The 27192-nt window shown below is 43.0% G+C and overlaps 1 protein-coding gene across 7 annotated transcripts in view; it reads right to left on the minus strand.

Annotated features, from left to right (window-relative positions):
- The window catches only part of LOC135557492 (ephrin type-A receptor 7), a 77175-nt gene extending 50257 nt beyond the window's left edge, over positions 1-26918 (minus strand). For all 7 annotated transcript variants that reach the window (XM_064990789.1, XM_064990787.1, XM_064990785.1 and 4 more), the window contains exons 1-5: positions 26742-26918; positions 24999-25063; positions 21337-22006; positions 6386-6541; positions 345-680 (exon numbers count right to left, since the gene is read on the minus strand). In XM_064990789.1, the coding sequence (XP_064846861.1) occupies positions 345-680; positions 6386-6541; positions 21337-22006; positions 24999-25063; positions 26742-26835 (1321 nt within the window). In that variant the 5' untranslated portion in view covers positions 26836-26918. The remainder of the gene's footprint in view (positions 1-344; positions 681-6385; positions 6542-21336; positions 22007-24998; positions 25064-26741) is intronic.
- Positions 26919-27192: the final 274 nt, after the last annotated feature.

Genomic DNA, 27192 nt, shown 5'->3' on the forward strand with positions numbered 1-27192 from the left:
ATAGCCATTGGTTTGTAGGTGAAATACGCAAAAGTTTGTATAGTGCATAGGCTAAGTGCAAAGGTTTGACATTATTCTGTATCCTAAAAGGGCCAGATCTGTCTAGCTTATCCTGAACATCTAGGAGACCATGAAGTACTGCAAATGAAAACGTGTGTTTCTTTGTAACTTAATCATGAAGGCAATTCTAGACCACACCAGCGGAATATGAAAGTGCAAGGAATTTAGCCGATGTTATTAATTAAAGTGTACAGGGAAGAGTGGATGTTAGGACGTAGGACCGTGTTCTGGAATCTAGCCAAACCCCCAGAATTTGATCTCTCTGAGCCAATCAGACTCCTTACTTGCTTGACTGGTGGCGATGCTGACTGCGGCGAACAGCCTCTGGGTGCGGCTGAGGTCAGATACCCCGTTGACTGCCTCAACCTCGAAGGTGTAGTTGGCGTGGGCCAGCAGGTCCACCACGCTCACGTAGGTGTCCACTAATCCCGCCTGCTGGGGGGAGTATCCCACGTTCCCCCCGCACGCTACGCACTCCTCGGGCTCCCAGCTGCAGCGCCGGCACATAATCCTGTAGGTGACGTCATTGCGGCCGCCCGTGTCGGCCGGCGGGCTCCACTCCAGGCTGACCGTGGTCTGGTTGATGTTGTAGACCAGGTTCTGTGGCGCCGAGGGAGGTCCTGTCAGGGCGGGAGGCAGACAAAGAGGGAGAGGAAGGAAGGAAGGAAGGAGGAAGAGGAGGGAGAGTTAAATAACGGAGTGCCAGGGAGGGAAAGTGACAGCAGACTGGGTGTGCGTACTGACTGGATATGAGGTTCACTGTTCTGCTCTGTTCTCTCAGACTGACTGGCACGGGACATGCCAGCTCTGACCCTTTGGGCCACACTGACACACAATTATAATAGAGCTCAAATCTAAAAAGAAAAACTAGTGCAGGTAGGTAGAGAGGAAGTCAAACACCAGCAAAGCCAAGGTCAATGAGGAGTAGGCTGCGAAACTGAGACAACACATGGGGACAATTACAATGCATAACGACTGCATTCCTACCACTCTGATTTGATGCGGGTACATGCTAAGTATGAATGTGAACGTGTTACGTATCGCTCATTTGTCATGTCAACTGTGTAATGGTATTGCCTTTCGAGTGTGCTTAGCACTGTTAAAGAACAGGTACCTGTTTAAAGGAGTGAATGGTTCATGCGAGGTGAAGGCAGGTCCTTTTTGGATGCCCGTTCTGTTCATTCAATAACCATGCATTCACAAGTCACAAATTGTCATTAACGTTCAAACGTGGAATATATCAGAAATGTAACATTGGCAGGAATATCCAGTTGAAATGATTGAGATGTCATTCCATTGTAGAACTATTTATCCTGAACAGGGGATCAGAGGGAGGCAGATACGAGGCATTATTAGCTCTCCCTCAGTCCTCCCCAATATACAATTATCCCAGTGTGAGACAAAGGGTTTCCTTTCCAATGAATCGCAGAGACAAGACACTTAAAGTTGATGTTTTTGAAAAATAGCCCCGGAATTTACAAGTGAGATTCAATCTGAGTTATCGCCCGACAATAGCCTCTATATAGAATATCACTGGAAGCACACTACCCACGTGTTCAATAAATTATCCATCCTTCACTAGAACATAAACCATTGTCCTCTGAACAATAGCAAAGAATTACCCTCTTCTCATAAAAACAATGATTTACAAATTGCTGCTTTATTCACTCAAATTCAAGCCCTTGTTTTTTATGACCCAGATGTTTATATACTGTAGGCCTCCAATTAAGTGATTGTTTTATGTCCCTTTTAATGCACTATAGATTATGACTTGTATCCTTTGTTCATGGGCGTTTTTAAAAGCATCTTTAATTTTCTCTGTGAAATACTAAACGACTCCATTTTCATTCAAATCCAAAGAGCTTCTCACCACATTTATTAAGACAAAAGTCTTTACAAATTGGTAATACTTATGCATAGAGCGAAAACTATAATTGTCTGAGTCATTATTTATATTATTTATTTAACCTTTATTTAACAAGGCAAGTCAGTTAAGAACAAACTCTTATTTTACAATGTCGGTCTACCCCGGCCAAACCCTAACCCGGATGATGCTGGGCCAATTGTGCACCGCCCTATGGGACTCTGGATCACGCCAGTTGTGGTAGAGCCCAGGATCGAACAAGGGTCTGTAGTGACGCCTCTAGCACTGAGATGCAGTGCCTTTGTGCCACTCAGGAGCCCAATATTGCACATTAGGTTATTTTCCTAATTCCTCCCATTAAGAAGAATGAGGCAGGCAGAACAGAGCAATCCATATTCACGGCGACAGAGGGAAATGATGAGATGGAGCCAGTGATACTCTGGGCTCTGGAGATGAAAGAGACACATGTGGCAGCTGAAGAGGAGAGGCGGCACGACTCTCTAGCTAGAGCCAAGGCACGACTTCAGCACTGTCACCTACACTGGACCCGGGCTCATAAAGGACTAGTTCACTATTTTACAACTTGATGTTAGACAGTTTCTCACCCTGGAAGTCGTCTATGGGCCAGGAGTAATGTAATCCAGGGTTCAGTCTTCTTTAAACAGCCACTACAAATTTCTGCTAGCCTTAGCCACCACAAGCTAACAGTCAATGGAAGCGATGGGGACATCTGTTACTTAAAGGTGATCTAGCAACAACAACTAAAATGTACATGCTCACATGCCACCATCACTCCCATTCCTTATTAGCTTGTGGTGGCTAAAGCTAGTAGTGGCTGTTTAAAGAGAACTGAACCAGTTTCTCCTGGCCCATAGACGACTTCCAGGGTGAGGAACCAGCTAACATCAAGTTGTAAAATAGTGAACTAGTCCTTTAATCCTCTTCAGGGACGAAGAGCGCGAGTCACACACATACACGCACGTGCACGCGCAGGCACACACTCATCTCTCAGGCGTTTGTTTGTACTGCATTACCATGGTCACGGTTACCAACAGACAATAGCTTGTTTTATTTACTCAGCCACTCTCATTGAGTCTCAGGTGACAAAGATCAGGACAGTGATTTCAGAGATAACAGCTGGAGGAGGATATTGAATTAGAATGAATTTGAGTGGTCTGTGTTTTGTTCTTGTTTTGCGGACATGGAATACAGTGAGTGCTTCCCTTCGCTGTCCTAGACTAGACATAGTGCTTCCTGTTCCCTGGGTTGGCTTTGTTCCCCCGCCACCACACAGTTCTCTCCCTGCCTCTGTAAGGTGAGGTGACACTGTCCTCCCTGTCTTACCTGCAGCTAGGAGAGGCGACATCCTGAGCCTCTGCCGTCTGTCTGCTGATCCTCGTAGCTCAAGGGCTTGCCGCCCTCGCTCTCTCTCTCTCTTTTTCCGTCTCTCACTCCTCTCCTCTCGGTGTCTTATCTCTTTACGTTTTCTCCTCTCACCCCCTCCTCCCGGTGAAGTTTCATTTCACGGATTAGCCTTCCATAGCCCTCACAGTCTGAGACGTCTCAATCACAAGCTTCTTCCTTCCAACGCCGCATTGTGTGTGTGTGTGTGTGTGTGTGTGTGTGTGTGCGTGCGTGTGTGCGTGCGTGGGTGTGTGTGTGTGTGTGTGCGTGCGTGCGCATGCATGTGTGTGTGTGTGTGGGTGGGTGGGTGAATGTGTCCTATCACCTCCTTCTTATAGCGTAATACAGCTGATTCTCCAGACACTGGGTGAACCTGTGATATTGCTGATGAATAACCGCCTCTGACAGCACATTCACTCGTTAACCAAATCGAATGGACCTTTTTAACTGAATGATATGGCATAAACCAAGATGGCTGACTCTTTTTGGATAATAGCAATAGTTACTAGATAATTAGGTCATCTTGCTGAGCCTGTCTCTCTGTGTAGAGCTGAGAGACCTGAGTTAGTCAGAGGGCTTAGGAGAAAAGACTAATGTCCTGATTTGCTGTGAGAGAGAGCAGAGCTAAAAGAGAGAGGTGCTCTTGGCCGTCTCAGCCCTCCACTGCCCTATTAGGGGGCTACACACTAATTGGAGGGATGGAGGGAAAGAGGGGAGGCTGGGGGTGAACGGTATTCAAATCAGCCAAGCACTCATCCTTCATCTGCAAACATGTGTCGTGACCTTTGACCTGGGTGGTTTAAAACCTGGATGAGTGAAGCCATGTGGAAGAGAGGGAGGCCGTGATAGGAGGAAGAAAGGAGGAAAGGGACTCCTACGTTCCACTGGCCCTCATCCGTCCCCTAGCAACTACAGGCTCCAATCAGGATGGAATCTTTCTTTCTCTCTCTCTCTCTCTCTCTCTCTCTCTCTCTCTCTCTCTCTCTCTCTCTCCATTTCTCATTATCTCCTTCTCCCTCTCTCTCTCTCTCTCTCTCTCCCCCTCCCTCTCCCTCTCTGTGAGATGTCAACTTGTTGAGGTTGCAAATTTGAGTGGGACGACGGGGGCGAGATGGGGGAGAGGGGTGGAAGGGGGAGATGGCTGCTCACAACTGCCCTTTTCAGACCCTGCTAGCGCCAGCACTGCTCACAGCTGTCACATGATTGATGCCCACTCCCCAACCTGTCAGCAGCTTCAAGGCTTTGCTCCGCTTCTGGAAAAATGCTCCCAGCCTTCCTGCAGTGCCATCCCCATACATTTCTCATTATCTCCTGGCTTTGCATAAGAATGGAGTGAGCAAATATTGGAAAAACAATATCATACAATGTGTTTTTCCTTCTCTCTCAACACGCAATATTTGCAACAATGATAATGGAAAATATATTGTCCGACGGCCTTTCAAAACTAGTGTCTTAATTTCCGTTTTTGCCTGTTGCAGTGAATTACCTCTCCCAATATATCCACGTTTCATCTTTATCTTCCTCTTCGTCCAATCTTAGTCTCATAAAGACATTCCTAATCCATGTGCTGCAGAGATCTGTCTCTCTGTTTGTACAGAGCCTAAGATAAGGGAGGTTTACAAGCGCCCATTTAAAAATCTGTCAATCAAGCTGTTTGCTCAAGCAATGTAAATTCACTTTCAATTACTATTGAATTCTACCCCAGACCAGACCAGACCAGACCAGACCAGACCAGACCCCACAAAGGCTGGCCCACATTGGGAAAAATGTAGGGAAAATGGCGCAGCACACCTTCTACAAAAAGAGTCGCATTCAAACTAGGGATTTTGTGGCTAATTGAGGTAAAACAGTAATTCTGTTCATAGATTATGCATGTACGAACTACACATTGAAACACCCAGCTCAAAGCGGGGTGTTAAAAAAAATGTAGTAGTCTCCAAAGATCCAGAGCACGTCTTTATGTAGATAAACAGTGGAATCTATTAAAAAGACAACTAGGCCATTGCCATTTCACATGTCTGTTTCCACCAAAGCGATTCTTCACAGCAGAACAGACAGAGTACAACGGGAAATAACAAAATAATATAAAACTTCTTTGTGGTCAATTGCGTAGCAGTAAAAGTTATTGTTTTCATCTTCCGACAGTAAACCCACAGGACAGGCTTGGTGGGGAAAGAAATGGATCAGTCTTTCATAAAATCATCTGAGTGGTTACCGTGGAAATGTGGGCTTTTTGTTTACTACCGGGTTCTGATTGGAGTAGCTAGGGGTTGGGAAGGGGGAAGGGGTAAGTGGAGTCGGTCCTGTCTTTGTTTCAAGTCAAGGACTGAATTAAGACTGGCCAGAACAAATATGGACAGAGAGAGAGAGAGACGCTGGGATAAATCAGACTTACAGAGGAAGTCCACTTTTCCACCTCTCCTTATTAGCCCAGTCCTTGTACCACCCTGCCCGCTCTACTGTTCCTTTAAATTAGGCCTAATTTCATTGCCCCTGTGTCCCCCCTCCCCCCCTCCATCTCTGTGGAGTCAGTCATTGGTTTGAGGTGGTGGTGTTGCCCTGTAAAATCCCCCCATGAATCTACCTGTTTGGGAGCAACAGATGTGGATTTTGGAGCAAATGAGCCCCACCCTCTAAAATGAATCCCCTGGCCTGTGTAAACAGGTCATCAATGCCTGTCACATAATTGCAACACTGACCAGAACAAATGGAGACACAGGGTGCTGCTGTTGACTGTAATTGCAATATTTTAGACGGGAAATGGCAAATTGCTCCTCTGATCATTAACTACCAGCCGGGGTATGGGGCCCATGAACATAATTATAAAGACATATTGGGAAGCAGAGGCAGGGGACTGGTATGGGCTCTGGAGTAGATTAGATGGTGAACAGATCTGGGCTTTTCACAATCCTCCAGATTGAACATTCTCAGTGTGGCCAGTGGGGGTCTGAAAGGGAGACTTGCATGTGCATGTGCAAGCGTGTGTTCATGAGAGCATAAATGCAGAATCTAAGACAGGTCCTTCCTGTATTTACCTAGCAACGCTCCCGTACTTACTTGTGCAGGCCACAGAGGGTGGGTCCGAGAGTCCCCGGTAGTAGCCGTCCTCACAGTCGCAGCGCCACGAGCCCTCCCGATCATTGTAGCTGTGTGCTGGGCAGCGCGAACACTGCAGGTCCTGGGACGAGGACTTGTAGAACCCACGGCCACATGCTGTAATCAGAGGAAGAAGGAAAGGGGGGGGGGGGTTTAGTTCACACTTGAATTCCCAGAAAAGAGAAAGGGCATGATAGAACAGAGAATTACACTTTTGTTCACATCACAAAACAGCTGGTGTTCGGCTCAACCTGCCCCTCTGGCTTCATCAACCAGCTTGACAAAACCCCACTTAAAAAAACCGCATCACAAATATCACCATGTCAAAGCCTGCACTGAATGAGGGAGAAAAAAATGACTGCTTATTAACCTGAGAGGCGAAAATAGGGCTATTTTTGTTCTGTTTTTTTTATCCCCTGGTCAGTAAATAAATACGTGTTTAGTTTATCAAAGCCCAGTCTGAGCGGGAGTGTTGTCCTAGTCAGGCATGCAATGCTAAGTGAGGTGTGAATAGAGAAAACAGACAAGGTTGTAGAAACCCTTAATGGATTATTGGAGCGTTTCAGCTTCGTGAATATGCTCGTATCCCGGGGATAAGAGACAGTGTTTGAATTCTTCCCTACTGGTCACATGGCTGTTTGTGTGATGGGTAGAGCCCTGTTTTTTGGGTTGGTCATGTCACATGACCTGGATTTGAAACTTTTAAGCCTTTTCCAAAAATGAGAATTACGCCCCCAAAAAATTAAAGTGTTTTTCTGAGGATGGCGCTGGACCATCTGACATGGAAAAAAAAAATAATTAGATGAAAGCTTAAATTCCAGGTCACGCAACACGGTCGACCAAACAACGGGCCCTTAGCGATGAGTTAACTCAGCCACTTGTGAGTTATTAGGGATCATTGTTTTATGCAACAAACCAAACACTAATTCTGGAGGGGGGGGGGGGACAGGGACAGTAACTGACAAGATCCAGCAATAATGCAACAACAACAAAAAAACAGAACAATTCCTGTATGACAAATGAAACGATTCATACAGAGGGCTTTGTGAATCACATGCATGTTCCAAATTCACTTTTAAGCATGAGTGAATAGGGAAATGCCTATTTTGGGTTTGGCTTTTTCAGTCTCAACACTTCAAGACAAGCAAGCCACAGTGACCCGCTGTTTGTGGAAAATCCAACGCTAAGCCTTGTGGGGAAAAAAAAAACTCAATCTAGGCCACATGATTTCTGTTCCAATCTGCAAAGGATTGTACATGCCTGTAAATAGCTCTGCATACAAACTATCAAATTATACAAAACATTTATTTTACATGAGCCGCTGGGGAAATGGGCAACGTTTTTTTTGATACCGAGGTCCCCCGTTTCACATCTCCGTTACACCCCTTTTTTCGGAGATTCAGGATATATGGCCGTACTTCTGTGAAAGGTCTAAAATAGAGAGGATAAAGGAACCTGGTTTCCCCTCATTCTAACACCTCCACAGCGCAAGGAGGAGACCGAGGGACGGGGTATCCCCATTTCAGCAACATGAAAGCCCTGTCACTCTCTATTTATCTCACCGCACCAGCCTCGTGAAACAAGACCTTTTTCGGAAGAGGGGAAGAATAGACGATTTTATCTCGAATACTTCCTCACCTGAGAACGGCAGTAATTGAAAACAGGGTTTTAAAGCTGCGAGAGAAGTGCCTTGTGATGGGAGCTGTGTGCTGCCTACCGAAACATATTAATCACACAAATTCTCATGTACCAATCCACCATAACGTTAGACATTAAGTGCAAACAATGTACCTACACGTATACCCACACCTAACGCACCACACAATCCTCTGATAAGACTACGTGAATATTCACGTGTTAGCTTGTGCCTGTGATAACACAGAGCAATCCATTTTGCAGAACGTTCAAGAATGGTCAGCGGTGGTGTTTGAAAGGCTGCTCTCTCCTCTCCCACCACGCATGGCTGTTTAAACACTGTTTGCCTTTGGGTTTGGGTGGTGGTGCTCCGCTGGGTGGCCAGCAGTGTTGAGGGAAGGCCCAACTCGCTCCCATTGCTACTGCCATCTCTGCCTGCCTGGCTCTCAGGCATCCAGTCTCCAGATTAGTGCTATCTCAGCCACTGGAACAACAGGGCTTTCAAAAGTAAACAGTACTCCAAGTTAAAGTTCCCATGCAAAAATATGGTTTATTTCCTGTTTCTTTTCTTCTTCTTTTCCATGATGGCCCCTGTGTTTATCAATGTGTCTGACCGGCTGTTTACAGAAGCAACGAGGCGGCAAAGTAGGGCATCAAATCAAACAGCTGTGTGACATGGGTAACCATTTTTCTGGGCACGCCTTGGCTCTCCCTCTCCCGTGCTCTCTCACAGTGCACTGAGTGACAAGGGCAAACACAGCCATCCCAGAGCCTGCATTCCTGTCCAAGCAGCACAGACGCTCTTGGCCAGTTCCTGGTCCTGGAATCATCAGCTGAAAACACACTCTGTAACAGAGATGTTGAAGCATTAGATGAAAGCGGGTGATAGTGAGTGATTTTCCCCTCCTCTTTCATTTGCAGCCACATATTTCTTCAGAGGGGGAGAAAAAAAAACTCTGCTGTATAATTACCCTGGGTTCACTCTCTAGTGCCTGTCTGTAATATCAGGGCAAACCTGGGGCGCCTCTCGTACAGTACTTGAGAACTTCGCTAACAAAGTGTTACACTGACAGTGAAACACTTTAGAACACTGTACGCGTCTCCCGACTCACGATAATCCCTAGCACACCCTAGATTGATCACATCCAACAGACAAACGTATAATTACGCTCATGTGAGGGGGGGGGGAGTACATAGTGACAACTTAAAAAGGCCCTTCAACACCACTCAGTTGAAGGCTAATAGGCTGTGCTTGTTGACACAGGCGAAGGGGGAGGAAAAACACTGAAAACAACCAGCCTCATTTACACTACACTGCGAATATAGCCAGTCCTTAGAGAACAGGGCTGAGGTTGGAGCAGAGAGAGCGAGGGAGGGAGGAAGAAAATACAAATCTGACATTCCACCCCGCTCCTTAGCGAGGAGTAACAGAGCCAGCATCTGTAATTTTCCTTCCAGTGGTCAAACGCTCTCATTCAGCGACGGGGGGAAAAACAGTGTGCAAGTCAGCGTTTTTATGCACGGCACTGATAGAACAGAAAAGGCCTCAGTTAGGAATGACTTTGCCCCGACTCACTCTATCTCTTCTGAGGACGTTTAAATCACTCTCCGCATTGTGTGAGACAACGAGAGGATAAAACAAGAAGCCGTTATCTGGAACAGACACACACTAAGAGACGAAATTCTCAATATTTATTTTTCCTCCGAGTCTGGCTTCTTAACATTTTTGAATTGCATCCAGACAGCGGCTCTCACTGTTTGGCGATTAAATGACAATCTGGATAAAGGACACAGAGGCGGAAAGAAGGGAAGAGGATGGATGAGATTCCTGCGTTGACATTTTGTGACAGGCTGACATATCGCTTCCTGTGGCCTTACCAGACGATAATTATTCCTAATGTCCCGGCGCAATGGCACTTGAACTATATTTCCTGCGTTTAATCTTCCACTTAGATTGACAGTTTGCATTTCATTTCGACTTCTAGCTAGTGTTACCATTACGGAAAAGCAAAGGTTTTACCTTTGTTTTAGAGAGTCGGTGAAATATGTAAACAACCCCTCTTCCACTTCCCAATTAACCCACACAACTAATCAGGTTCTCCTTATCAACTATTGAAGACAGAGGGGACTTCAGTGTCTTAACAAGCTAGATGTAATATAGAGTTTTGCCACATCTGTCTCATTGTACTATGGTAGGCCTTCAGAGGGACAGGCGTAGCCCCGAGAAGTAGTACCAGTAATCCTGCCTCGGTCGAGAGTGGGGGGAATGGTGGTGGTGGTGAGTATTGAGCTCAGTGCTGTGCTCCAGCTCTCCTGGCCAACAGTGCGATGAGATGGACCAGTGTGCCAGTCTGTCTCCATGGCATGCCGTGATGATCCCTGTCAGAGCCGGGCCTCCCCCTGGCCACCCTCCCATCTAGCTTGATTATGTGTTAAATCCGCATTGCGTGTCCCATCTAGCTTGATTATGTGTTAAATCTGCCTGCGTGTCTTTCAGGATGGATGTGGAAAGAATGCAAGAGTCGGCCGGCCGGCAAGAGAGGAGAGGAGCGAAGGCTACAGAGACCCGGCGAGAGAGAGAGAGCAGCGTGGAGAGGATAGCACGCCATTAGAGTGATAAAGGAGGCCGAGGGAGAGAACTGCAGCCGACAGGACCAACAGGCAGGCCAGGCTCTACTCGCTGATGAATGCCAGGTGGAGCGGGTCAAACGCGATAAAGGAAACAGTTTATTTTCTTATTTCAAAAACGCCATTGCCTTTCCTTAAACAGTCTCCGTCGCCACCGCCACTGCTACGATAGGGAAACGTCCTTATAAATATCAACTATAAACACAGGCCCCACGAAGGATGGGATTCTAGTCTATGCTGCTTTTTATTAATCCATTTCCTCCGGGTGTCTTTCTCTCCTTCCTTGTTTTGCTTTGTTCTGACCTTGGTGCTCAGCTGTCTGAGCTAGACAGCATAAACACATCTACCTCCTATTCTCTCTGCTAGACATTGTTTCATCAACTCCATTATACTGCTAACTCAATGTTAATATTACCAGGGACATTCTTTGCCAGTAAATATATATATATTTTTTAAATGCCCTGTTTCTAAATGTTCACAGAGCCATGACATGCTATTTCAGAATCATTGCTTTAGATCCATGTTTGGGTTTTATTTCTAAAGCATAATTAAGCAATAAGGCACGTGGGGGTGTTGAATATGGCCAATATACCATGGCTACGGGCTGTTCTTAGGCGGTGATGCAACCCCGAGGTTGTTGCTATTATAAACTGGTTACCAACATAATTAGAGCAGTAAAGATAAATGTTTTGTCACCCGTAGTATGCAGTCTGCCATACCATGGCTGTCAGTCAATCAGCATTCAGGACTCGAACCGCCCAGTTTATAATATACAATTATGACCGTGACACTGTGTCGTAGCTGGAAAGGGATGCCAATAGCTCTGGAGAAGCTGATTTCTTATGCATTTACTTAACATTGGCTACAGGGTGTATGCTGTGTGGCTTAGATGTAACTTGTGTGCTTGCCTGAGTAAATAGTATGTGTTGGGACATCCATCAAGCTCTGTTTACTGACATGTTATGTACGCTACACTCTCTTTTATATGCTAATGAAATGTTGTTTTACTGCGTCCGCCTAGCAACAGGTGTTTTTACACTTTTCCACCTCTGTGGAAGAGGAAAACAATATTCAGGTAGCCTTCTGCACTTTCTATTAAATCTCCCTTTTTTTAATCTGTAAAGAAAGAAAAGAAAGAGAAACGAAGCTGAACAACTGGGCTTTTTCCCTGAGACATGTTAATCTTTCACCTTTGAAAGGCGAGGCGCCTAACCAGCTCTTGGAAACAGTGGCACAACACACACAGAAGTGGAGGGAGACAGAGCTGAGACCCTGCTAGAACCCTCTTTGGAGGGTACGCAAATTTAGTTTGAATGTCTAAACACTTCCAAACAAGCTACTTTCAAACACCTACACCTACTGTGGGCTTTAAATGGGGGGGGGGGGGGGGGGTAACAAGGCTACAGGGAGCGAAAAACTACAAAATGATCAGATTAGGAGTCTTAGCTAGAAAGAACCAGATTAAATGGTTAAAACACCTAAAAACTATCATATTGTCGATAATTCTTCCCACATAGGCCCAACACGCACAGCTGGATTGGCTGGCTTGGCACATCCAGACAACTGCTCCATTCATCGGTGCTAACTGTGCTTAGGGGGAGATAAATAGCTTTACCATGAGAAACAAAGAGAAGATTAGCATTCCCTTACACTGTGTTAGAGGGCGCACTCCCTGAGGAAGTGTCTGGTTAGATGTACCGAGCTAAGATCAAAACTAGCCTACCGATTTTTTTTTTATCTACTCTGTTCTGGCTAACCAAACATTCCATATAATTTAAGTCTTAAAGTATTTGGGTTGTAGAATTAGAAATATACACATCATTGGGAATGAAATGTGGTGATAATCATGCCAGTACATCTGATTCAATAATCAATATGTACCGTAGTTTTGGTAAATGTCGCAACAGTTACAAAAGTCACATGATAGGTGTGAAGAAAACATAACATAATTTACTTATAACCAGTTCATAACTAGTTTCCAAACTTTTCAAAAGACATCTGCTCCTAATGCATTACAGCCTGTGCTGCTGCATGTTGTCAGAAATACAAATAAGCAACAATAAACTCCAGCACCTGTTTCCTCCCTCAGCTTTCATATTGATTTACTGCATGGATCTGCAGATGCAAAATGAAGGATGTTATCACATTAAATCAATTATATTACAGAATTTATAGCTCTGGTCCCGCCTGAGCAGAAACTGAACATTGCGTCCGTACAAAACTATAGCCTCTTCCAGAGAAAGAGAGAGGTCTTCACTTCTTTAATTCATCATGCAGGGTAAAGGCTTTCCAAATGAATTTCCAGTGACATGGAAAATGTCCCTGCCTAATCGTCTTTTATTTAGTTCATTTAACTCGCATGGCGATGGGAGAGAAAAGTCTTAAGGGCAGCTAGGCCGGGCAGCTACATTTTAATGGAGGATGTGGTCAGCTCTGAGAAGACCTCTGCTGAAAGACTTCTAAGGAAAGGAGAAGAGACTGTGCTGCTCTGGAGATAAAAGCAGTGGGCCAAAGGTTTACCCAGACCCAAAGCCCCCTGCAGCCACAACGAATCAGCACTCAAAATGTCCCCAGTCAGCAACTAAGCATTATATCCAGATTGTGCCAATGCCCCCCACTCTCTCCACTCCCTTCCACCCCACTCCAATCCCCATGGTCCCACTACTGTGACAGAAAGGACTGAAACACAGGGACAATGTCAAACCAGCCGCTAGTTTCCCCACCGTGGTCCAGCCCCCTTGGCCTCCAGTGACACAAAGGTGTCCATTTGCCCTCAGATGGCCGTTCTGCCGTGCATGCTGCTCCAGAGACAGCCAGAGCCCCTCAGGAGGCCAAGAGAACCATCGATCAAGATTTGACAACCAACCACACCAAATCTAAACCCAGTTCCTGTCCTGACAACCAACCACACCAGATATATACCCAGTTCCTGTCCTGATAACCAACCACACCAAATATGCACCCAGTTCCTGCCCTGACAACCAACCACACCAAATCTAAACCCAGTTCCTGTCCTGACAACCAACCACACCAGATATATACCCAGTTCCTGTCCTGACAACCAACCACACCAAATATGCACCCAGTTCCTGCCCTGACAACCAACCACACCAAATATATACCCAGTTCCTGTCCTGACAACCAACCACACCAAATACATACCCAGTTCCTGTCCTGACAACCATCCACACCAACTATATACCCAGTTCCTGTCCTGACAACCAACCACACCAAATATATACCCAGTTCCTGTCCTGACAACCAATCACACCAAATATATACCCAGTTCCTGTCCTGACAACCAATCACACCAAATATATACCCAGTTCCTGTCCTGACAACCAACCACAACAAATATATACCCAGTTCCTGTCCTGACAACCAACCACACCAAATATATACCCAGTTCCTGTCCTGACAACCAACCACACCAAATACATACCCAGTTCCTGTCCTGACAACCATCCACACCAACTATATACCCAGTTCCTGTCCTGACAACCAACCACACCAAATATATACCCAGTTCCTGTCCTGACAACCAACCACACCAAATATATACCCAGTTCCTGTCCTGACAAACAACCACACCAAATATATACCCAGTTCCTGTCCTGACAACCAACCACACCAAATATATACCCAGTTCCTGTCCTGACAACCAACCACACCAAATACATACCCAGTTCCTGTCCTGACAACCAACCACACCAAATATATACCCAGTTCCTGTCCTGACAACCAACCACACCAAATACATACCCAGTTCCTGTCCTGACAACCAACCACACCAAATATATACCCAGTTCCTGTCTGTGGCTGCTCCAGTTAAAACAAATGCTAATCACAAGTTTATGGATTATTATTATCATGATAATTAGAACAAACTTGCTTTTTTTGCATCTGAACAAACAGTATCACTGAGATGCTTTCCTTACGTGAGCAGATAAAATTATTTGGAGTGGAGAAAAACAGACAGCTTGAGTCAAAAGAACATAATCTGTTTTAGAATGTTTTATAACTTGCTTAAATGTTTTATTTGGTAATAACCTAGCACAGAAACACACTCATTGTCTGCCTCACAAAGTAGCTTGTATTCCTCTGTGCAGTGCTTTTGCTCTTTGTAACCCCTAGTTATGAGAAAAGGGCAGTTTCTTCTGCTTCTCATTAGTATAACGTAGCATGGTTCCTTCCTCAGAGAAATATAAAGAGCACAAAATGGTTTAAATTGTGAATTTGCGGAGCTTTTGAATTGTACATTTGGACAGTTCACAAGGCATTAATTTTAATGTTGGATCCAATGTCTCTCCCTTTTAAATGAGAAATGAGAAACAAAATAATACAAAATAAAACTTTTCCCTGGATATCAAGTCTCCTAGCTGCACAAAGCTGCCAGGCCTGACATTCTGCAGGAACGTCCACAAAACTAGAATAGCCGATATGCATCGATTCACATGATTATAGGCCTTAATCTAACATTAATGCATATTGGGTTAGGGCAATATCAAACGAAAAGAAACTCTATTATCTTTCATGTTTGCTCCTACTGTTTGTCATTCTTGCAGATATTATATGTATAGATAAAAGTGGGTATAATGAGGGTATAAAATCCACACCTAAAAGTATCCTGCGTAAGTCTCCCCGCAGACAACACGTTGTTGCTCGCTTGCTGCCTGGTCATTGGGAAAAGGTTTTTCTTTCACCTCACTTGATAAGCTGCTGGAAATAACTCATGTACATATGAATATAAATCAGATAGTAAAACATAAACCACTTAAAACTTGTCGGGACACACCAACGTGTCCAGAAGACACAAATAGATTACATTTATTTAACCCCTTCGCTGAATAACTGTTGATCAAATGGGGCAAAATCAAATATATTATCCCTCTGCTCTTTGCTAGTTCAAAATGGAGAGTAACTAACTGACACACATTAATCATCTATAGATGTGTCACTAAATAAGAGCTGTCAGGCCAAATTAGAGACCCAAGTTGAATTTCATGAATAGACAGAATCCTAGTAAACATTCTCTGTTTTAAAGCAAACAAAGACAACAAGGAGAGATATGTGGGTAGACATTGTTGACCCTAAAATGGAGACCTTTGCTATTTTGTGTCAGATTGTGTCATTTCCAATGTGACACTGGGGTCTCTCATTGGCTATGCATAAGGTCAGGGAATATTAACTTCCTTTACACATGGCTACAAACAAGGACGGGCTGGACAATGGAGGCCTGCATCTTGCGCTTAGTAACGTGAGCACCCTGGATGACAGGCCACTGCCAAGATGGAAGATGGATGATCGCAGCAGATGACCCTTGGTCATCAAAAGCGTCACCTCTCCGGCTCCCTCTCTCTCCGCACAACAATAGCCCCTTCCGCGTGCCTCAGCAGTCCTCATCTCCACTTGCACTAACAGGTTCAGACACCTCCATCGATCCCCAGTTCCATACCTCTTGAGATTGCGGGCTTTACTTCTCTTTGGCTATCTAAACTGTGGCACAGATGTCTTTTTTTGTAATTGCTCAGCCGCTGACTCTTGGGAGGCATGCTATCGGACAGGCGAACACGATGTCAGAAGACAACGTCTTGCCATTTAGTGGTACTGTCCCTGTGGGTGAAAGTGATATGTGACTGGGCCCGGGGTCTTAGCACCTAGCTGTGTGTCAGGGAGGGCCTTGTCTGTTGTCAGCGAGGCTCTCTCCTCTGGGAGCTCTGCAGACTGGTGGCTCTGCACTTCAATCTTCCTTTAAGAGGAAAATCAATAACTTATTACATAAGCTCACACTTTTTCCCACTTACACCTAGAGCAGGCAGAGGGGGGACTTAGAAATGTGCTTGGAAGTGCTCTGTAGCATGAAAGCCTAGTGTTTTTTTTCCCAGTGACTTGTTCTCCTTGTACAAAACAGGCACATGCTCTATTACACAGTAACTATACATTTGGGGTGTGTAAATAGGTGAGGGTGTTTACTATCTACGTGTCTCTCCAGCTACTAACAAAACAAGCATTACAATTTCCAGCAAAATGAACAACAATATCCCAAACTTGGTAAACATGTATAAGCCAACAAACTATTTAGATGAATCCGCCCAAAATACAAAACAAATTGATTTTCAGATTCGATGTAAGCTGTCGACCATGTTTGTGTTCAAAAGCAATAGATGCAATGGCACATCTGTGCCTATATCACTCTGCTACCTGCCAGGTCAAACAAAAACAACAGGAACAACCCTGAAGCTGTGGAAGAATGCAGCTATTTACAGGAAGTTAGCCAACACTGGCGGTGACAAGACTAGCCACCATCTATCCCCAAATTACTTCAATCTTGAGTGATTTGAATCAAGTTGCGTCTCCTGGTGATTCCGTATGTACCGTTATTTGCATAATTAAGCTTGGTAGCGGTTACAAAGGACCGCCATTTGGAGCATTAAATTCACACCTTATCAATCAGGAGGAGCGTCAAGATGCATGGGGTCCCCTGACTCCTGGCTTCCTTTGAAATGCTAAGTAGTTGCCTGGGCCTGGAGCTGGGCTGGGGCCTCTCTCCCCTTCACACAGACACACCTTGGCTTCTGTGGTCAACCTAGGTCCTTCCCTCAGGGGCCTCGGCCCATCAATCAGCCCCAGACTAACTCCTGTCCGACTTCCTGACACCCCAAGATGGATGGTATCAGTGTATGCAGGATGCTATATCCTTTCATTAATTCTCATGTTAGCATGTAGTGATAGCTCTGGGATAAGGTTTTGTTTTTATCTGTTTACTGGAGGTACCAGGCCTTTCACACTGGAGAAATAGTTGAGCAGGTCAATAGTTAATCAGTTTTCAGGATAGGCTACTAAAAAGGGCAACTCAACATTTAACATTTGGGTTGCTATAATGAAGTATTTAGCAATCTCCTACACAGTTTCAGTGTATATCATAATTTCATGTATATTGATTCTTTAGTGATGAGGAGGATCCCTGAGATGACAAATAAAATCTGTAGTTTTTTGATCATAGTGGAACTCCCTGCTATTTGTTGCTCTGGTTGTCCAATAACATCTGGAAATATTTCAAACAGATGCTCAGAAACCTAATGACATTTACAGCCAGCTTACTCCAATATACTTCTGTTGTTCAAGGCTCAAAGTCCCATAATTCCATTCTGCAAAACCACTCCCACCACCACCGATGTAGTTGCGTGGACATATATTTGTATGGTTACTGCTATCCGGGATCCTTGAGACGTCACTTCCCTGAACCCTAACCCATATCCTTACCCTAACCTTAACCTTTAACGTAACCATTTGAAATGTCAACTTCAGTGGGGTAGGCACGTCCCAAGGATCACTAATTGCAAGGAACATATTTTCGTAGCGAATTACTTGTTAACTTTTTTTTATTAGTTCCAATAGGTCTTCAGTGTTGTTGGATAGATGCTTGGACAGTTCTTAAGGTTGTATTTGGCTTCTTTTTTTAAAACACTTTATTTCAGATGCAGTCGGGTTAGCTATGTAGCTAGCTGGCATGGCTAATATTAGCACCAAAGATACAGGCTTCAAGCATCAGACTAGGATTCCGTAGTGATGTGCCTGTACATTTCATAACACGCCTGCATGTTTTTTGACTGTTGTTTAAGACAGTCACTAAGATTAAACTTGGCTGTAATTGTTGCAAACACTATTATTTCTGATATAGCAGTCGGGCTAGCTAACTATCAGATACAGTAACTTAGGGTTAGCAATCATTAGAATATAAATTCTAATTATTTTTGAGTGTAATGCAATTGACTGGTGACAATGACATGAACATATATTCAGCATGATATTCATGTAAACATTATAATATGTTTACAACCCAAAAGTAAAGTGAAATGGACTCATAACTTATGACATAAGCTTCACCTGAGCTTGCTTGGGAGGTAAAATGCACTCTTGGGAGGTGAAATGCACTCTGGGAATTGTAGTATACTGTATGTGAGGGTAATGCCGATGATTAAAAAAAATACAAAAACAAAGAATTGTGCAATATGACTAACAAAAATGTATATAAAATCTTGCAGTTGTGCATTTATACTAACATCATAATAACTGGTTCTAAAGTGGTGGAATTGTCCTTTAACAACATAATTATGTGTTAAAATTGGACAACATACAGGTCAATAGTTATTCAGCTCTCAGGAGTTGGTTGCTTAGGAACAATTATGTGATGTGTTAAAATTGGAAAACATACATTCCTGGGGTTCGAGAACAACTCAGAAAAAAAACACAAGGGCCCTCACTCAGTGGCTCCATTTCAGTGAGTGGGCCACTGCTGAACAGAACCTGAACATGAATGCCCACTATTTTAACACCACACACTTGTATGCAAATAAACCCTGCGCACACTGCAGGACACTTCAAATGGGCCTTTTTCAAAAACCCACAACATTGAATATCCTAACACTGGGAGAGAGAGAGAGAAAGACAGGCATTTATAGTGCTGCAGATTGCCACACACAAAGAGTTAAACAGAGACAGAGACAGGGAGGGAGAGGACTGAAAGACATGCAGCCCTTCTCCGGTGACGGTGATGAATGAGCGGATCACAACGCGTTCTGGAGGAGGCTGCTGCATCCACCGAGGGAAGGGGGGGGGGCTGCTAGTCCTCGAATGACATGACTGACAGCTCAACTCACTTGCTCCTCCTTCCAACCTTCTCCTCGGTATATCACAGACGGCCATTTTATAGTTGGGGGATACCGTAGATATTGAAAATGGGACAGTGGGGGAACGTATGCGGGAATGTGTATCTCTGATCTATATAGCGAGGCGCAGTATTCCGTTGAGGAGGCTAAAAGGGAGGCCTGGGTAAAGACTGTATGAAATCCAACGCAAGTACTTCAGCTGTACTGTTGTAGGGCAATGGCCTGCAGGATACACTAGTCGCGGTTACAAAGGACAAAAAACATCTTCCATCCTAGGCCCCATTGCATTGGTGTTCATCCCATGGAAAACTTGAGTATTTTCCCCTTTGATTTGCTCCAAGAGGAAACCCCTGAATGGGCAGTTTAATATCACCACATATCTGAGAAGCTGCTGATGCTGCAGTATGATGTTCATTTTATTTAGATTAACTACCCACATAATACAATAGCCAAGCATGCCCCAATCGAAATAAATCTCTTATAAAGTTAAGGGCAAGTTTTGTTCTTCGTTGGATCAGTTCATTGCCTGGGATGGGCAACAGTTCAGTTCAAGCAGGCCATGTGCACAATGCTTTACAAGCAGAAGAGCTGGAATAAAGCAGGTTATTTTTAGACAAAGCTTTTATACTATATGCTACATTGTTTGCTCCTTTGGAAGTGAATCAGAAAATGGCCCAAATTGCTTTTTAATGTAGCTTTTGTCCCTGGGGCAGAATTGCACACCTACTTACCAAAATAACATAAACAACACCAGAAAAAAAGACTCCCGGGTGTTTAACGAGCTCTACCACATTCGAGGGAACATAACTCAAGAGGCAATTTTTTATTTCTGATAATATCACCTAAGTACACTTCACAGGGTAGAGGGTATATGCCGAACACGCTGGTGAAGGACCATGTTTGGCAGTAGTGGCCTAAAAGTGGCTGAGCCTACTTGGACTTCTAATTTGTGCTGAGACACATTCTCTTTAATTATTACTTGTCAGTACCCCTCATAAGCTGCTTTAATGGACATTGTGAGGGGGAAAAAATGTTTGGCTGACAAGACAGGGCACTTAAGCTATGTGACCTAAGTAGTTCTCCTTTAATCCAACGTGATTTTTTTTATTTTACAAGTCAGGTGGCCACTGAAAATAATCCTTTGTGCAATTACAGAGACATAAAGCATTTTAATGCTAATTGCAGAGGCGTGGTGCTAGGACCAGACAACACAGCCAAGCTTGACTGTAATTGCGTTTCCTGTTAGGTCCCTTCGTAAATATCCTGAGGCCTACATGCCACAGTATGGCGGCTATTTGTTTCCCTTTCTGTCAGGGTCGTTTGGATTGGGCAGAGGGATACTGAAATATTGGATGGACTTCCTTCAGACCTGTGTATTCTGCAAGTGATTGCCTTGGCCAGTAGCCATCCATAGAGGTAAGTGCTCTTGCAGAGGAGTATTGAGCTAAACTGAAGTGCAAGTTATCATTTAATCCCAGTGTCAACAGAACCACGGATATAAATTAAGAGCCCGCTAATCAAACAATTAACATGGATTCCAATTATAACACTGTTAGGATTTCTGGGCCTCCATACTTTATTCATCATTATTATTGCCTTCAAATCAGCTGCTTTAATTTTATTTGCCACCACAACTATTCAATGTGGCCTAACTTGTAATTTGCATGCTTTGCATAATTAAAAACTAAAATGCTCAACAGATTTTTTTTCTGGTGTTTAGGCATGGCATGGGTGATTCTGTGCGATAATGATTCAAAAAGAAAAAAACAATTCTAAACATGTACATTTGAATGAGGCACATTTTCTGCTTACCAATAAGTTTAATATTTCCCTAATTAAAACAATGTTTGGAGTTCAGTAATATTTCTCAATATTGCAAAATGACGTTTTTTCAGAGGATGGAAAAATCTATGCCACTAATGAAAATTGAGTATGGATAGAATATATACAGCGAGGTTACTATACTGTAACTGTACTCACGTTCACATGCATCACCCTTCTGATGAAATCCCGCTTTGCATATACATTTCCCTATAGGCACCAGCCATTCCCCCTCTGCGCTGCAGTGCATCTTGGGAGAGTTGTCGGCCTCCTCCTCGGCGTCACTGACACACGTGCCCTCGACCTCGACCAGAGAGGAGAACTCTGACCCCGTCACTGTGTCTGGGAAAGTGGCCAGGTTCTCAATGATGGACCAGCACTTCTTGTAATAAACTTTGACAGAGACCAGAGCGATGCATGCCCCTACATCCTGGAAGGCCAGGTAAAACCCTCGTCTGGACAGCGGCCCAATGATGCGCACTTCTGTATTCAGCTTCATCTTCCTCTCTCCCAGGTCCCCCTGAGTGAAGCTCTCGTCTGCTGCGATTGTGTCAATTTTCACGTACTGGTTCTCTCGTATATTCCTGCCGACTTCCGAATCGGTTTCCTGATAATACAGGTTGAATGTCTCCTTGCACGTGCCCACCACACCGGGTAGACTGTTACAATCCCTCAACGTGAACTTCAGTTCCACAAAAATCCTCTGGGCATCGCCCTTCTCTATCCAGCTAGTCCGAAGCCAGTTGTTCTGATTCGGCTCCATGACCTGACAAACCTGGTATGTGCGAATGGGGGTGTAGTTTTCATCCAACCCGCTGATCTCTTCCCACTAAAAAAAAAGAACAGAGCACAAGTTTGGTAAATTTATATTGATTGGCTCTCATCAGCGATATATTTTTTGCAACGAAATCAACATCCGACGATGTAAATGACGGACGTTTTTTATGTCCTACTGTGGTATTGCTTCAACGCAGTGTCTTTGTATGTAATACATGGTAATGAAGTAGTGTGAAAGCTGCACAAATGAATAATAAAGGTGCATAAAGGTGGTGCAGCAAAATGTTATTCCAAGTACATATGGAAAGAAAAGACCTGTTATTGGAGCACTTTCTGAAAAATGTGTCATCCATCATGCTAGTAATCTATTTGTCAACTATTATACATAACCCATAAACGTATCCCTGTTATTCTGAAATCAGGCCCAAAGAAATATTAGTAAATACTAACAGAAACTAACAGAGTAAATACAGTGCCTTCAGAAAGTATTCATACCCTCTCGACTTATTCCACATTTTGTTGTGTTACAAAATAACTCTACACACAATTCCCATAATGACAAAGTGAAAACTTTTTTTTTAGAAAGGTTTACAAATGTATTGAAAATGAAATACATAAATAACTCATTCACATAAGTATTCACAGTCACATGCATGTTAGAATCACCTTTGGCAGTGATTACAGCTGTAGGTCTTTCTGGGTAAGTCTCTAAGAGCTTTCCACACCTGGATTGTACAATATATACTCCAGTGTATATTTGGCCTTGGGTTTTAGGATATTGTCCCACTGAAAGGTGAATTTGTCTCCCAGTGTCTATAGGATTTTGCCTGTGCTTAGTTCTATTCCATTTATTTTTATCCTTAAACAACTCGGTAGTCCTTGCCAATGACAAGCATACCCATAACATGATGAAGCCCCCACATGCTTGAAAATATGAATAGTGGTACTCAGTGATGTGTTACGTTGGATTTGCCCCAAACATAAAGATTTGTATTCAGGACAAACATTTAATTTCTTTGCCACATTATTTGTAGTTTTACTTTAGTGCCTTATTGCCAAAAAAATATGCATGTTTACTTCCTCTCCGGCAACTGAGTTAGGAAGGGCACCTGTATCTTTGTAGTGACTGGGTGTATTGATACACCATCCAAAGCGTAATTAATAACTTCACCAAGCTCAAAGGGATATTCAATATGCTCGACTGAGGGACATAACAGATAATTGTAAGTCTTGGGTACAGAGATGATGTAGTCATTCAAAAATCACGTTGAACACTTTTATTGAGTGAGTCCAAGCAACTTATAATGTGACTTATTAATCTATATTTTTACTCCTGATCTTATTTAGGCTTGCCATAACAAAGGGGTTGAATACATATTGACTGAAGACATTTCAGCTTTCCATTTGTAATTAATTTGTAAAAATGTCTAAAAACATCACTTTAACATTATTAGGTATTGTGTGTAGGCCAGTGACACAAAATCTCAATTTAATCAATTTCAAATTCAGGCTATAAGACAACATCATGTGGAAAAAGTCAAGAGGTGTGAATACTTTCTGAAGGCAATGTAAGTATACCTGATAAGCATAAAAACAAATGATGGCTCAATTGAGATTACTTCCATACCTGACTTTCCAATCACATTACTTAAATTTGTATTTATTTTTTAAATGTTTTTATTTATGAAAATGTAAAAAATATGTAGGGACAAGCTATTATGGAAAGTTGACTTGAGGCCTAGGCTACATCAAAAACAAAATGAATATCTCTTCACATAAATGCCACCCATCCAATAGATTTTCAGGACTGCTACTACTGACATCAATTAACATAAACAAACATCCCACCCAAATGGTCTTTGTCGAACTCAGTCCGACACTGTGGAAATTTGAAAAGGCTTGCCTCTGGATAGCGTGGCTGTCAATTACCGAGAGGCACATATGCATGGTAATGAGTCAGCCAGATAAAATTATACTGGACCATGTTGAAATTTCCCATTCCAATTAGCCCTAGATTTTCCTCGTTAGTAGGTCTACAAAGCCCATTCCCGACACCAATAAAGAAAATCTGACTACGAGTTATGAGATGGTATGTCATAACTATTAGATAGTAAGTCATTATTATGAGATATATAAATCATAATTCTGAGATATATAAGTCATAATTCTGAGATATGTAAATCATAATTATGAGATAGTGGGTCTGGATATTAAAGGGGCAATCTGGGATTCAAACCTAAACAAAAACAAAACCTATTCCCGCCACTTTTTTGGTAAACAGCTGAGGAATGGTGCAGGAGAAATGTAACCACTCTCATAAATAGACAGAAGGACTCTCACATATGGAAGCAAGGACTGACCATCCATGATAGTTTAACCATGTTTTGAAGCTGTACCGTTTTGTTTACAAATACATTGTTTATGAACAATGGAGTAAAATAAGCATATATTTGGGGTTCTGGTGGGGTAAGAACGTTGCTCATGCATTTCTAAGTTACATTCCTCAATAATAAATGGCTATACAGTATATTAATAATTTAAAAGTCAAAAAATCGATGTACCAATCCCAGATTGCCTCTTTAATTGAGGCACCAACTCACATAAAAAACAACATTTTAATACATTAATATGGAACAATATCACCACAAACTCTCTCTATCGCTCTCTCTCACACACACACACACACACACACACACACACACACAACGTGTGATTGACTTTAGGACATACGTAAGGTTGTCCTTGAATTTGCGGAGGGCCTGATGCAAAGTGCACATTGGATTCATGTAATACAGATCGCCTAAATGCATATCATTATAATGATTTACTTATCTCATAATTATGACATGCTATCTCATAATGACGTGCTATCTCATAATAATGACTTACTTTCTCATGACTCGTAGTCAGATGTATTTATTACTTGTGGTGGGAAAGGACTTCCACATGGAGCATGATAACGGTGAAAATAATAGGGTTGATTTAAGTATTTTATGTGAATGTTCTCAGAAGTGTGTAGGCTAGTTAGTGTCCGTCCCACTTACCCCACTAGGAGGATAGGATACCCACTCCAGCTCTGTCTGCTGCGCCTTGGAATCCAACAGAATCACTAGCGACAGGAAATAAAATGGTAGAGCAAGCGATTAAATCTCTGAATGTCTGTTCGCTGAATATGACTAATAATCTATAAAAGTCTACTTTGCTGCTAGATGAGTAGACAGACGTATGACCCACTTTCTGCAGCCAGCTATTAAAATGAACATTTACAGGCTGAGCAGACGGGCATTGATGGCAATACCATTCACTTAAATGACACTGCATGAGAATACTGCTATATATTCAAGACATTGCAGCACCAAACACTGGATAAACACATGTTCCTCCCTATAAAGATTTTGGAAAACTTGTAACTTTATCTTAATTTATCTAAAAAGTAAGTGTTGTGTGTGACAACTTTGTGTTCCATGAAGCCTGCAAACCACATAACATGAGGTAAAATAGCACAAAAAATCACAATCGATCTGTGTGTCTTTTAAGTATGCATGCATGCTGGTGCAATAAGGTCAGACGAGAACACCTGCCTCTATACGTAAATCTAGCACATTAAAAATCAACACATGAGTCCTTGCTGTGCCCGGGCGACAGGCGTACGAACAACAAGAAAATGATCCCAATTGAGATGTAGTCAACCAACGGCGACATGAATTTGGTGTAAAGTGTCACTTGTAAAATATATCTGGTATAGGCATTCAATAGATTATTAGCGGGTAGTCACGGCCGAACCATTCACCGAATACAGCCTGAGAGCGCACTGACGATTTGTCTCCATAGAACGCAGGGCCGTGAGAGAGTATGTTTGATAACGGCGTTATTATATGCTTAATATCTTAATATCTGTTAAATATATTGATCAGACATACGAGCATATATATAGCCCTATATGCTTTAAAAAATATAATTTACACAGCCAGTTTCAAACTTCAGACGGACACTTCAGTAGACTATGTCAGAATCAATACAGTGTGTTTACGAACACAATAATCCCCGTATAAGTGAAGGTCAACAGCTTGGAGCCATTTTAATCTTATTTCTCTCCTTCCAATTGTATTTATTTATTAATACGCGCATTTCTTTAGCAAGATGAACATAACAGCCTTTGGTTTATTTCAAGTGTATAGTGATCTTTCTATCGCTCTGTGTATGTGATATAGACTTTCCTTGCGCGCACTGAGCATGCCAGCTTGTAGAAAAACTGATTTATTTAAGGTATTTCAAACATGAACTCCTGTAATGACAAGGAGGTTTACTGTGTACCATATTTATGGTGTCTAATGCGATAGTAATTAGCTTATCCAACGATCATAGAAGTTAATTCCTAGTCATAATGTATGTATGATATGACACTGAGTGGCATGACAGTCTTCCTAAATGTAGACTTGTAGCCTTGAAAACTAAAATGTAACCATCGTCCGTACGGAGCCTTATTTTTGATTGGGTGCCATGCGTAAAAGCCTGCTAAAATAGCCTACAACGGACCGTTTGTCACACAAACGCCATGTGAATGCGCACAGAGACTGCGATCTACTGAGTAACAACACTCTAAGTCACTGAACTAATGTCATGACATATTGCATTTGACAGATTTCACAAATACAGGAATGATCGTTCGTGCGCAAGCAACAGAATGTCAGGGTGTGCGCTGTCTTTGGATATCACTTCGCGCCATTGCCGATCAGTTTTCGGGATGTAGCCTGGATGATGAGAGGGTATCAAACTTTATTACATACCTTCTTTCGCATTCTGTGCTTTTCCAGTGTCCATAAAACAACATAAATGAATGCAAAATGTAATCCACAAACACGGAATCGACGTGGAACCCATGTTGTAAATGGAAGTTAGCTAGACAGTATTCGCTTTTCCACCGTGGCGTGTGCTTCCCATTGACGACGCTAAACCCCCTGCTACTTTAGGTTAATGTACAAGAAACTGCCGTCTCTCACTCAAATAGCATCAGCAGCTGCTGGGCGGGGACTGTAACACAACCGATGTCACTAAACTAGACTGATAGAGGGATTATCCACTCACGGCTCGTAGAAAAAGATCATGTGCAAGCTTTGTGACCAATAAATTCTTTGCAGATTCTGTTCTTAGACATAAGGCATAAAGTATGATTTTAGGAAATGTTACAGTCTAGTCCTCTTTGGCCAAGTTGGACATCTTTTGGGTAATATGATGGTA

This window comes from Oncorhynchus masou, chromosome 16 (assembly GCF_036934945.1).
Source record: "Oncorhynchus masou masou isolate Uvic2021 chromosome 16, UVic_Omas_1.1, whole genome shotgun sequence".
Lineage (NCBI taxonomy): Eukaryota > Metazoa > Chordata > Actinopteri > Salmoniformes > Salmonidae > Oncorhynchus > Oncorhynchus masou.